The 13,381-nt window shown below is 43.0% G+C and overlaps 1 protein-coding gene across 5 annotated transcripts in view; it reads right to left on the reverse strand.

Annotated features, from left to right (window-relative positions):
- The window catches only part of TARBP1 (tRNA guanosine 2 -O-methyltransferase TARBP1), a 62,336-nt gene that overhangs the window by 40,289 nt on the left and 8,666 nt on the right, over positions 1-13,381 (reverse strand). For all 5 annotated transcript variants that reach the window (XR_005065186.1, XM_037037345.1, XM_037037344.1 and 2 more), the window contains exons 5-10: positions 12,494-12,546; positions 10,756-10,853; positions 8,525-8,660; positions 7,687-7,783; positions 7,110-7,199; positions 3,326-3,467 (exon numbers count right to left, since the gene is read on the reverse strand). Coding sequence is in view for 4 of the 5 variants with exons in the window: in XM_037037345.1 (XP_036893240.1) it covers positions 3,326-3,467; positions 7,110-7,199; positions 7,687-7,783; positions 8,525-8,660; positions 10,756-10,853; positions 12,494-12,546 (616 nt within the window). In the remaining variant the exon portion in view is untranslated. The remainder of the gene's footprint in view (positions 1-3,325; positions 3,468-7,109; positions 7,200-7,686; positions 7,784-8,524; positions 8,661-10,755; positions 10,854-12,493; positions 12,547-13,381) is intronic.

Consider the following 13,381-nt stretch of genomic DNA (forward strand, 5'->3'; position numbering starts at 1 on the left):
ACTCTCCCGTGAGGGGCTCACGCAGCTGTGACTAGGATGAAGCCGGTGCTCACTTACCACTCGGAACACCCTAGGGCCCTTAGGAACTATGCTCAAGCTGCTCAGCCCGTGCTCCACACACAGAGCAGCAGAGCATGGAAGACAGCACATCTGTTTACAGCACAGTTCACTGGGTATTTTAAGCCCACTGATGAGATCAACGGCTCAGAAAAAAAGATCCCTTTCAGAATATTACTGCTCATGGACAATGCCCCGGTCGCCCAAGAGCTCCAATGGGGCAGCTCTACAATGGGGTCAGCGCTGTTTCCATGCCTGGGAACACAGCGTCCACACTGCGGCACACGATCACGGAGGGATTCCAGCTTCCAAGTCCTATCATTTAACAAACACACCGCATGATGCTGTGCACGGGCCTGGGCAAAGGGCACTGGAAACCTGCTGGGCAAGATGCACTATTCCAGATGCCATTACGAATATTCGCAATTCACAGCAAGAGGTCAAAATGTCCACATTGGCAGGGGTCTGGAAAAGGCCAATTCCACCTCGAGGCGTCAAGACTTCAGTGGGAGAACTAAGTGCAGATGTGGTGGGAACAGCAAGAGAGTAGGAATCAGAAGCGGGGCCTGAGGACAGGGCTGATTTGCTACAATCTCATGACAAAACTATAGTGGGTGAGGTGCTTCTTGTGGATGAGCAAAGAAAGAAGTGTCTTGAGTTGGCATCTAGTACTGGTGACGACGCTGTGAAAACTGTTGAAATGGCAACAGAGAACTTAGAATACGACATAAGCTTAGTTGATAAAGCCGCAGCAGCGTTTGAGAGGACTGGCTCCACTTCTGAAAGTGGTTCTATGGTGAGAAAAACACTATCAAACAGCATTGCATGCCATAGAGAAATTGCTCATGAAGAAGAGTCAACCAATGTCTCAAAGATCATTGATGTCTTAACGAATTGCCACTGTCACTCGACCTTCAGAAACCAGCACCCTGATCAGTCAGCAGCCCCCAACCTCGGGGCCAGCCCCTCACCAGCAGAGTACAGCTCACTGAAGGCCCCAGGGACGGTCAGCGTGCTTTAGCAACAAGGTAACTTCTAGACACGATGCTCCTGCACACCTAAGAGGCTACAGTAGAGTGAAACATAACTTTATGTGACTCCCGTTACTGCGGAGGTCTGGAACTGAACCCTAATATCTCCGAGTTCTGCCTCTACACACGGAAGGGAAGAAGACATTTGTAAGATCAAAATTTGTACTCATTTCTCTCTGGGTACAAGGTGGGAAAAGATTGCAGGGGATGCAAGAGGAGATGCTAGGTGACCAGTGAAGAGGTGAGTCTGGTTTTCGGCTGAGAGTCCCTGAAGTGCACCCAGAAGGGATGCGCACACACGCGCATACACACACACAGGCCCCAGCACCCCAGACCTGTGTTCGAGGCCCGGTCTTGCGCCTGTTAGCCGTGGGGCCTCGTCACAGTCCATTCACCTCTCGGAAAATCTACAGCATCTTCTATGAAATCAAACAAGTAAAACCGGCAGCTTGCCTTGGGTTGACTATGGAAATTTAATAACATATGCAAAGTTCCTAGAACAAGCTTTGGAAGAGAGAACCTGGTTGACTGATATAATCAATATTTTGCTATCTCAGAAAGCCAGGTAAATAAAAAGGAGTCATGTGTAGATTTCTTTTTTTGTTTTTGGCATATTTCTGCAGTAAAACTATACTCTTCACATCAACTCCCAATAAAAGTTTAGATAAGAAACCTTGTTTTCTAGCCCAGTGATTCAAATACTTAAAAACATTTTTATAATATTCTAACATACTTTAGAAGTAATCTAATCTATTTTGATACAAATTTATTGTACTAGTATAAGAGACAAACAATACTAAAAATATACATTTGTATGTAGGTTAACTCAGTTTAAAATACAAAAATGAACTTTATTACATATTATTTTTTAAATGCTATAAAGGCCATTTACTTGCCATTAATAATAAATCTGTTTATATTTTTTAAAATCTAAACATTGGTGCTATTCCAAAAAAATTTAGTAGGTTAAACTTGTGTTATAAAGGTGAATCTCTTACATTTTTACTCCTACTAATGCTCCATATCCCACACTGACATTAAAAATTCATTATAAATGAAAACTAAAATGAAATCAAATGCCATGACACCACTGAGTTCTCCACATTTCCTAGCAATCATATAATCAAGACACGTCTGGAGCTCACGGGAGGTGGGGGAGGTGAGCAGGCTTCCAGAAACACCGATCTTTTCTGAAAACCCAGCAGTTTTCAGAAGCTCAGTGGATTCTTCCTGATTGTTATCTGAAAATCTTGTTCCTCCAGTTTTGAGTACTTAATCAGATCTGATGTTGTTACGTACTCTGAGTGGTAAAACAGCTCTACTTTAGGGGTTTCGTCTGTGTTTAGGGTAGTAGGGACAAAAATTCCTTCACTTGTAGAGACCTAGTAAAAGCACCTTCCAAGGAACAGCACAGAAAATTGACTAGACAGAAGAGAGAATAACACATAAAAGAGAAATGTTTGGAGAAGGCACAACAGACACTCTCAAGTATTTCGGGAGGCTAACTAGCTAATCATTTAAGAGCCAGTCCATGGTCAGATTACAGAAACTAGTAAGTGAAAACGACGTGATCTGAAACAAACCTAGGAAAGTGAAGAGACGCTAAGTTCAGAGACGCGGGTTACCCAGATGGTTGGGACGAGGCTGATGAAGAGGAAGCACTAGAAGCATAAGCAGAATGCTGACAACGCCTGAGCCCGCGGCTGGCGCCTCCCCGGTGCAGTCTCACTCACATCCCCAAAGAAGCCACGAGACCGACCTTCGCCAGCCATCTGGCCAAAAGGAAAACTAACAAAATCACCCCTTCGAACACTTTTCTCTAAGATTGCTTTTCAGCGTCAGGTCACACGAAATGTGACACTGGCAACAAACAGAAGAAGAGCTGGTAGAGCTATAAATACTTCTACTCCGGAGGCTGCTGTAGCCTCTAGCCCGCAAGGAACTTGGTAATTGTGGAACAAGTTAATAGGCTGGTTTGAGTCCCATTCCTACTCTGGCCACGTATTCATTTATTAGAGCATATAAAACAGTCTAGATGCCAAATCCTAGAGCAGATAAAGTACAAGTTAGGGAGCAGCACTTTCATGTCCTGTTATTCACAGTATCTGGCTGAAAAACGTGTGTACGTCAGAAAACTGACACGTCCACTAAAGCCCATACCTTGCTCTGAAAACTAGTTAACAGTTCTTTGGAAACATTTCAGTTAGACTGGTCCAGGAAAATGATTTCAGACTCACCTTCCCAAGCAGGTGGCTTAACATACTCTTCAACCAGGTTCTTTACGTAAGCATTCAGAGAGCACGTCTCTTGAGGTCCGATGGGGCTGCAAGCTGAGGATCGCCCAAAACAGCTTTCATTAGCACGCAACCACTCACAGAGCTGGAAAGACAACAGCTATTACTGTACTGTAAAAACCTCAGCAAACACAGAGTTTCGATTTCCCAAAGCCACTTTTTCTTCCACAGTAAACTGAGTTTAAATGACTGAAACACAACTGAATGACTGAAGTAATAAAGCATTTATTGTAGTGAGTGAGTGGAGCAGATAGTGGAGGCAGAAAAAAGTGTGTGTGTGTGTTTTCTAATCCCCATTCAAGATTTTATAAACTTCATTAACAGGCAAGAATCTTTAAAGTACCTAACATAAAATGCACATTGTGATATGGTATTCTAAAAAACATCTCTGTGCAAAATAACACATTATGTAAAACAAATTATAACCTTAAATTAAAATTCTTTCTAGCTTCACATACTAAAACAAATAATCCAATTAAAAAATGGGCAAGAGATCTGAAGACACCTCACAAAGAACTCAGAGCATACAGATGGCAAACAGCATAGGAGAAGACAGTCACTGTCACATGTTGTTACATAACTGCTCCTTAAAACAACAGTGAGCTACCACTACACACCTGACTCAACAGTGAAAATCCAAAGCACCGACACTACCAAGTGTTGGTGAGCACGTGTTTGCATTCACTGCTGGTGGAGATGCAGAAGAGAACAGCCACTTTGGAAGGGAGTCTGGCGTCTCACAAAACCATAAGCGTTCTCTTACCATACAATCCAGCAACTGTGCTCCTTGGCATTTGAAAAGTTATGTCCACACATTAACCTTCACATGAATGTTTATAGCAGCTTTTTTCTTAATTGCCAGAACTGAGAAGCAACCAAGATATGCTTCCATGGGTGAATGGGTAAATAAACTGTGGTTCGTTAGAAAATGGAGTATTATTCGGTGATAAAAAGAAACAAATGATCCAGCCATGAAAAGACACGAAAGAACCTTCACAATGTGTGACGGCAGCTATAAGAGTCTGGAAAATGCGAAACCACAGGGGCAGCAGGGGTGGGAGAGGGGAGAGGGAAGAACAGGCAGAGCAGAGGCATTTTCGGGCCCAGAAACTACTCAGTGTGGTCCTGCGACCATGGATACACGCAGTCACACGTGTGCACACCACAGGGTGCACAACATAGGGTGAACCCTAATGTAAACCGTGGACGTGAGTTAATAGTAGTGTTTCTGTTGTAACAAATGTGCCTTGTTAATGCAAGGTGGGAATAACAGGCAAATGTGGGGGCCAAGGGGGGTGTAAGAGGGTTATGAGAAGTCTCTGTACTTGCTGTTCAATTTTTCTGTAAACCTGAAACTATACTAAAAAAACAAAGTACGCCAATTTTTAAAAGATATTATTTATTTATTTTTAGAGGGGAAGGGAAGGAGAGAGGGAGAGAAATATCAATGTATGGTTGCCTCTCATGAGTCTCCTGCTGGGAACTGGCCTGCAACCCAGGCATGTGCCCTGACTGGGAATCGAACCACGATCGTGTGGTTCGCAGGCCCATGCTCAATCCACTGAGCTACGCCAGCCAGGGCCAAAGTACATCAATTTTTAAAAATTACTTAGGTTGAGCTGTATGAAATTGCCATTTTGTAAGTTAAAAATTACTAAATATCCATGTTTCTATATGATTCATCATAATACAACAGATTTATACTATACAGCAATCGTTACAGAATGCAGCCACATCTACATATACACATACGTGTGCTTTTATCATTAAATAAACAAAAAGCACTAACATTGGGGCTCAAGCATAAACCCCAGTGGCCACATTCGTTTGCTAACCACTGCATTCCCAAAACTCAACACAAAAGCTGGTGTGCGGAAGGCGTGCAATAAAGCATTTTCAGTAAGTAAATTCAGGCATTAAGTAAAACACACTAAAAGAAAGCAAAACAGGAAACAATGAAGACAGACATTAATGGAATAGACAACTGAAAAATTAGGTGGCGCAAATAAAGAAATCTAAGGGTCTGCTCCTTCAAAGCAAACAAAGGTCTGGCTCGTCAAACAAAAGGGAACAGACCACGGCGGCTGTGGGATTTACACTTTTATGGGCTAACTAAGCACAGTCAGAAATGTTACACGTTTCCTCATTCGAACCTGACCACTCACTCCACGTACTGAATAAACTCCAGAGGGCTCACCACAGCTGACACACTATACATGCCAAAGCACAGATAGACCTTATTTGGATACTTCAAGTTGAATATTTGAAGAAAGTGCAGGAAACAAACAGAAAAACACATTTACTGAACATCTGGAAAAGGGTAGTTGAACTGGATATTTGAAATCAAGAAACTTATCATTTTAAGGTTAGTAAAAAGGGCCTATTTTGTGTCCTTTTAAAGTCCTTATTTTTTAGCAGTACATAGTGGAATATTTATAGATGAAATAAATTTTGAAATAAAAGTCTAGCTGAAGAAACTGATTAAATAAATTCCAAAACATTTAATCAACTGAACTTTTAAATATCGTATATGGGAGAATTAATTAGCAACGTGTTAAAATGCTCATATATGAATGGATAAAAAAATAAAATTCAAAACAGTAATTTTAGTTTTGTTTAGAAATATCATATACACTAATATGTCATTTTAAATATACATATATAGTGAGAAAGCAAGAGTGAAAATATGTATATATTGGAAAAATTAAGAATTAAAGCAAAAATACGTGCGCATTACAGATGATTATGTTCTTTATTCATTCTGTATTTTTCAGATTCCACATAATTATATGCATCATGACCAAGAATATAAGATAAAATTCTAATACTTTAAGGCCCCAATTTGCCCCTCTTCATTCCGTCTCCCATTACCCTAGTCTATCTCTCTTTATTTTATGCCTGAATTATTCTCTTGCTTCTCTCCAGGCAAACAGAGCCAGCACTACCTCCTGAAAGAGGTCACCACATCCCCAGCCTCAAGCACCAGAGAAACACAAAACTAAAAAATAAAGGGTCCAGAACTAAAAAACACATGACCTACAGGGAACACAGACCGGAATGCGACCGAGCACCCAACGGTAAGAGCTGAAATCAGTAGTGCGAACTGAGTCCCATGACTTAAACCGAGGAGGAGGAGAAGGGGGGCACTGCAGAGCAGGCGGTGAGACCCTGACTGCAAGGCCCTGACACATGGTCAGGGTCGGGCAGCACAGGGCGAGTCAGGGATGGACAAGAGAGAAGCCATCAGCAGGAACACTGGATGTCGCCACCTGGACAGTGGCTGCAGGACAGGAAAGGGTCTCGAGGTGAATTGGAAGCACAAAGTCAGAAGAACCGAAATGTCAGGCTCGGGCAGGAAGTGGGCAGCTGAAAGTGCTACTAAGTGACAGGAAAGAGTGAAAGGGGGCCATGTCACTCACTGCCCTTGCGCCTGCCATCATCACTGTTCCTCATACCTCTCACCAGGACCCAGCTCCGCCTCCAGCACCCCCTCCCCCTCCAGCAGGTCTGCCTCCCTCCCAGCCTCCCTGCCCCCCCCCCCCAGGAGCTCTCAGCTGCACTATCAGTTAGTTCCGCTCAAAGCAAATGTTCCATTTTTTAAAATCTCTGTCCAAAGATAACAAAGCAATCCTTCTATTTTGTGTAAGTGGCTAGTGATGAATTCAATTAGAAAACAATTTCTATAAAGACTTCAAAGACCTTCTCATCAAATTCTTTTCAATCTCACCTCTGTCCACAGTGACGTTCCTCGCCCTAAGGACTCCTCTTGTCTCAGTGACAGGAGAAAAGTTGAGATGTCGGAAAGTGACACTTTCTCCTGGGGTGGGGGAGGGAGTTTTTTTTTAATTACTCACTTTAAAATTTTCCAGTATACTATTTAAAGTATCATTTAGTGCCATGTGAAGAAAGCTACTTTTTAAAAAGAAAATATTATTTAACTTTTAAAATGAAAATATTGATTACAAACAACCAACACATTATATTAAAAAAAAGATTATATTGTAAATCTGTTTTCCTTAAAATCAAGGTTACTATCTTAGGGACAAGGTGGTCACAATCTAAAAGCAAAAAAAAAAAAAAAAAGACATTCTATAAGAAATTACTCATTACTTAAGTCAAAAGTGATTCTTACTCTTCAAAGCTACAAAAGTGACCCTGTGCCTTCAGAGAACCAGCTAGGCCTTCTACTCCCTTAAGGTTGTAAGTCTTGAATTAGCATCAGTCACAGGTTTGCTACTGTGTTGATTTTGTTTGCACACCCACTACTCTGAGTGGAGAACCTCAAGTAAAGAAGGAGCACTCACCACGTCAAGCAAGTTCATGGCTGTCTGGAGAAGGTAGCCCTGCGCCGCGCCCCGCAGCAGGATCTGGTGTGTGGCCATGGTGCACTGCAGAACGTCCCTGGGGGCAGACAGCACACGTTCCGAAGACGGTTCTGGCAGCCGGGAGTTACTGACAAGCCGTGTGTAATTTCTACCATGACTCATGCAGGGAGTCGCTGCCAGGAGACTTTCAAAGCCTTTATTTTCCCCTAAGGGGTCTCATAAAGCTCAATTTTAATGAGACAAATCTTTTTTAAAACTACTGAGACAATAAATGAAAATAATTTTACATTAAAAAATATTTAGTGATCAATACTTCAGTTTGATATTTCATCTCTCGTTTCCTACATATTAATGTATTTCAAAAAATTTACTGTCTTATTTTAAAATATTTTATTTATTTATCTTTAGAGGGGAAGGAAAGGGGAGAGGGAGAGAAATGTCAGTGTGTGGTTGCCTCTCATGCACCCCCTGCTGGGAACTGGCCTGCAACCCAGGCATGTGCCCTGACTGGGAATGGCGATCGTGTGGTTCGCAGGTCCACGCTCAATCCACTGAGCTACACCAGCCAGGGCTTTACTGTCTTATTTTAAAGTGGTCAAAGGGCAATAGCATGTACTATGGCACATATTTAAATTAGGGATTCATAAAACAAAGTAAGTTCAACTGTATGAACAGATTTTTTAATTTACTTTTTTCTTATAAATTAAAAGTTCAAAAACCCCAATGCCAATATTAACTAAAACCATTCTCTATAGAAAATCATAGGGGAAAACAAAAGCGGGTAATGAAAAGTTACGCTTCGCACAGGTGAAATTACCTGAGGGCAAGAAGCCCTTCCGGACCCAGGGCTCTGCATCTTGGGATGCTGGCCAACGCCTTGGACAGAAACAAAATGGGAACAGCACACCAGTGTCTACTGGTCATCTTCTGAATAAATTTCAACAAAAAACTGCCTGAAAGAAAAAGTTTTAAAATGTCATTGCTGCCACCCCACAGGACAACAGGTTCCCCATCATTAGACATTAGGTAGGAAATTCACATCAAAAACCATGATGAGATGGACCCCACGCCCACTGAGACAGCGACTGTGGAACCGACTGGCAGGGCTGACCGGGAGGTGGGGGCACTGCTGCTGGGCGCGTAGCACGGGAGCCCCTGCGCGGAGCAGTCTGCTGACTCCTCTGACGTGCCCCGCCCACTCCACCCGAGGTGTGTGCTCGAGAGAGTGGGAAGCATGTGCTCGCTTGAGGACATGCATGTGAATATCCACAGCAGCAGTGTTCACAGCGGCTGAAGGAGGGAACAATCCAAATGTCTATCTACCAGCTGATGCACGGGTCAGTGAGCGATACCCACACAAGGGGGTACTGTTCGGCCACAAAAAGGAATAGGATATATTGACGGATACTGTAACAGAGATGAATCTTAAGAACCTTAAGCTAAGTGAAAGGAGCCAGACACAAGATAAAAGGCTCCGAGTTGCACGGGCCCATTTACCCACACTGCTGAGGCAAAGGTACAGAGACCAGAAGGGAAGGGGTGCCTGACAGGAGCCGGGAAGAAGTGGCTGCTGGGTCCGGAGTTTCTCTGGGGCTGATCTAAATATTCTGGGATGAACCAAAAACCAATCAACACTGTAAAAGGGTGAATTGCAGGGTATATGGACTATATCTCAATAAGGCTCTTGAAAAAAAAATGCTATTTTAATTTTATTCCTAGTTAGCAAGACAAGGACATATTCTACTCTGTTATAGAGATTCTAATGACCACGAAGCTATATATTTTTTAAAAAGGCAAAAGACTAGTTTTTTATTGTTAGAAGCCATTCTTCTGTAGGGGCTGTTAAAGAAAAACAAGGTAGAAAATATTGCTGGTAACTGGCTGCTGGTACCTGCCAATAATGATACCAAATTTTCCTCCTGGGCAATTTCTTACCTACCCTGGATCTAATCACTGTAATTTACTTTTCCATTTTGAAACACAAAGGGATGATGCTCCATTCTGCCTTCTGTGTTAACATGTGACTTCTAAGGACCCTCAGGTCATGCTGTTCGTGAAGTGGCTGTTCCCTTAGATCATCACTGTGGGATGACTTTTAAGGAATCCCTGGAAGCTCCTGAAAAGGTATCACGTGCATTTCATATCTTCCAAAGTACCTGGCACAACACCAGATGCACTTAAGACAGTCACCAGAAATCACCGACTGAAAAAACTACTAAGTAAAAACTGAACAAACATTTGGTTTGACCTGCCTCTCTTCTGCTGGATGAACGAAGTTCCTGCTTTTCGCCAAACACCTCACTCATGACACAGGAAGATGGCAATGGCCATGTTTCCACTTCAAATCCATTCAACATGTTTACAAGTGCCTACTATATGCAACAGCCAGGCTTCCATCTCAAATCCATTCAACATGTTTACCAGTGCCTACTATGTGCCCAGCACTGGCCACACACACACACCAGGCATGCAATCCTAGGGGGCCCTGACTGCCACCATCCTAGCCACACGGTGCCACTGCGAGGCAGACATTGGGCTGCAGGTAATGCTGCTGTGGACATTCACACACCTACCCTTGTATGAACAAGGCTTTCAGTGCTGGAGGGCACACCTGGGATGCAAGGCCTTACAGGAGCACGTGTGGTTTTCTCTCTATCCTCCGCGTGAGTGTCTACCAAGAGACAACTGCAGCAAAACAAGTGCTGTTCACAACTTTCCTCAACCCAGGTCCGCCCTTCCTTCCTTCCCCTGGTTTTCCTGACATCAGCAGGCCAACAGAAACAACCAGGAAGACGGCACACTATAGTGCACACTCTGAAACTCCCTCCACACACTCACGCCAACACGGGTGATGAGCCACAAAGGAACAAAGGAACATGCACACAGCGACAGTGCACAGGCGTGTGAGCCTGGCAGTTTGCACACCCTGGGAAGGAAACTGCTTTGACAGTACTAAGTGTGAGGGTCAAGGGTGGGGCTTATCACCGATGTACTGAAACACAGTTTTCAAGACGATCAGTTTTTTTTAGAAGTCTTCACGGCACATACTCTTTAGTTCTTCTGGAAGAAGAGAAACGTAAGTGACTAGAAACCTCTGCAATTTCAATCCCAGTGGAGAACCACTTCCCATCAGCTGGCCTGGCGACCTGGAGACAGAGGGGGAAAAGACGAGTATTTAAAACCCCTTTACAGATAAGCATACTGAACCTAAATGGACCAGGCCCCAAATTCTTCCAACATTAAAACAGTAATACCAGCTGCCATTTCTGAACCTACTTTTTATTTCTCGAATATTAGTGAAATACTGAGGATGCTTCTGATTCCAAACACGCCAGGATCTCCCGGGAACACAGAAATGAGTTGGTAACCTGCTGAGTGGCACGGATTTCCTTTTTATAACACTTCCCCTGACACAAATACGTGAATCTTGCCAAGGAGAATCATTTTTTTAAAGCCTAAAATGATCATTTAAAATTACCTTTTATTATTTCGTATATATAATCCAGTGCTTTTTAAACCTCTAGATATCAAATAAAAGAAAAACATTCATAGAAAGACATACTAGTAATTAGTTACTTTTGTAACAGCATTTAATTAACACCTACTAAAGTCATTTTTTCCTGCTATAGGGTTCTTCCAGAAACATTATCTATTAACTGAACACATTAGCGTGCTAGGAAACGGAAGGCGTTTGTTTCATGAAGAAATGCCACATGGGCTCCACTGCCCTCCAGCTGTCTAAGATGCCTCAGAAGACTATTCAATAGCAACACGTTATCTCAAAACTAAAAGTAATTGGCAAGTCAAGCATGCTACACTCCTTCAATGTTTATCAAATGAGACTAAATAGTAATACAACTTAGTACAGGCAAATTTAAACCTTTTAAAGAAACTGAAGGTGGGAGGTGTTTTCCTGTTTAGAGGTATACCAATCAGAAGACTTGCAAGTATAAACTTGGTCCAAGTTAGAAAGACAACATAAATTCGAAAGCAAGGGAAATTTTTAAGTGATAATTTGAGAGGAGAGATAATGCTCAAAAACCAGGAAGGTGCAGCACTGACAGACCCCTCTGAGAGTCAACCTTTCCAAAGGACGAAGGTGGCCCACACATGGTGTGTGAGGACAGTGGCTGCCACCGGCAGGTAGGAAAGGGGGAAGTCAGAGCAACCCCAGTGTGGTGCCAGATGGACCTGGGTGTGTGGCTGCGAATCGCAGCTTCCGGTTCAGGGGGATGGAGACACAGACAGACACTGAAATAGGTTCAGATCGAGTCTGTGTGGAGACAGAGCTTAGAAACAGGCGCGCATCCCAGGGAGAGACAGTGACTGAGCAAATGTGGTAAACGTTAGCGCGTGGGGAATGTGGATGAAAGGCAAGCGGGAATTCTCTGCGTTACCCCTACAACTTTTCCGTAAGTCACAATAAAAAGTTAAAAGAAAAAGGAAAAAAGTTTAAAGGTTGTTTAGCCCAAGTCACTACAACTTCCAGGAGGACAGAGAGAAGGCAGAGAAAGGAAGCTACGTAAGATGTTTACTCCAAAGCCCAGGAATGGAGGGTTCACGTAGGAAAGGAAACGGGTGAAAAAGAAGAAACACTCAGTACGAGAAAGGCAAGAAGAATCATAAACACAGAGGAGGAGACATGGTAAGAAAAAACTGAATGTCTATTATGCAACATATACTATGACCAAATGCATTAAACAATCTGGTCATTTTTTAATAAACATGTTAAATTTTTATGTCAAATAAATATTACTGCATTGCTACTACGTAACATCACATTTACCTGCTATATAGAGAGCTCTCCGAAAGTGCGTCCATTAACGGTCCAATAATAAACTAGAAGAAAAAAAGCATTTGAAGTTGAGTCGTCACTGTAACTTTGAAGCCTGTGGGCCTTAATAGCAACTCCTACCACAGGGCTGCGGACCAGCTGTGACCCGCACAGCTGACCTCTTCCACTGCAGGTTAATTTAGCATAGATGGTCTACGAGGGTCCCTTAATTCCACTAGAACAAGTAAGTACAGAATTTTCTCACCTGATAAAAATGTATAAATCAGAGTTTATGTTGGGTCAAGAAGAAAGGAACCCAAAGAAGAAACACGTGATGGAAATAAAGAGGTAACAAACTGAAAAGATACCCAAGAGAAAATGTAAGCCCCTGTGCCTGGAAGACAGACGGGCAGAATTATATCTGCAAAAATACTCCCAGACGTTGGTCAAAGAAGCAAGCTCTCAGGAAGAGCAGGAAGCTTACAGACGGGGGAAATGAGGCACGTGTGACACAGTCGGACACTCCGGGGAACTGGGAAGGGAAGGGGGACGTGGCACTGTCCCTGATGAGCGTGCATTACCGTGCACCAGACGAGTGTGCAAGGTTTTAAAGGCAGTGATGGGAGATAATAAATTGTTCCCCTTACACTATAAACAGAGCCACTGCCGCCTGTCATCAGACAGCTGGGGAAGTGTATGTAGCTCGCCTCTAAACCAGAGGTGGGTGGTCACGTGACTCACACAGCACCTAACCCAAGACTTAAACTGTGACTCTCACGGTCGCTTCGCTTTGTGTGGTTTCTGACAAAGAGCAGTACAGCTGCTAGTAAGACACACCATTATTTTACATGTGTAACAAAAATAACTCAAAGGGCCGTCTCTGCTTCGCGTAGCAGACAA

The sequence above is a fragment of the Sturnira hondurensis genome, unplaced genomic scaffold, assembly GCF_014824575.4.
Source record: "Sturnira hondurensis isolate 20B ecotype Veracruz unplaced genomic scaffold, ASM1482457v3 Scaffold0022977, whole genome shotgun sequence".
In the NCBI taxonomy this organism is placed as follows: Eukaryota; Metazoa; Chordata; class Mammalia; order Chiroptera; family Phyllostomidae; genus Sturnira; species Sturnira hondurensis.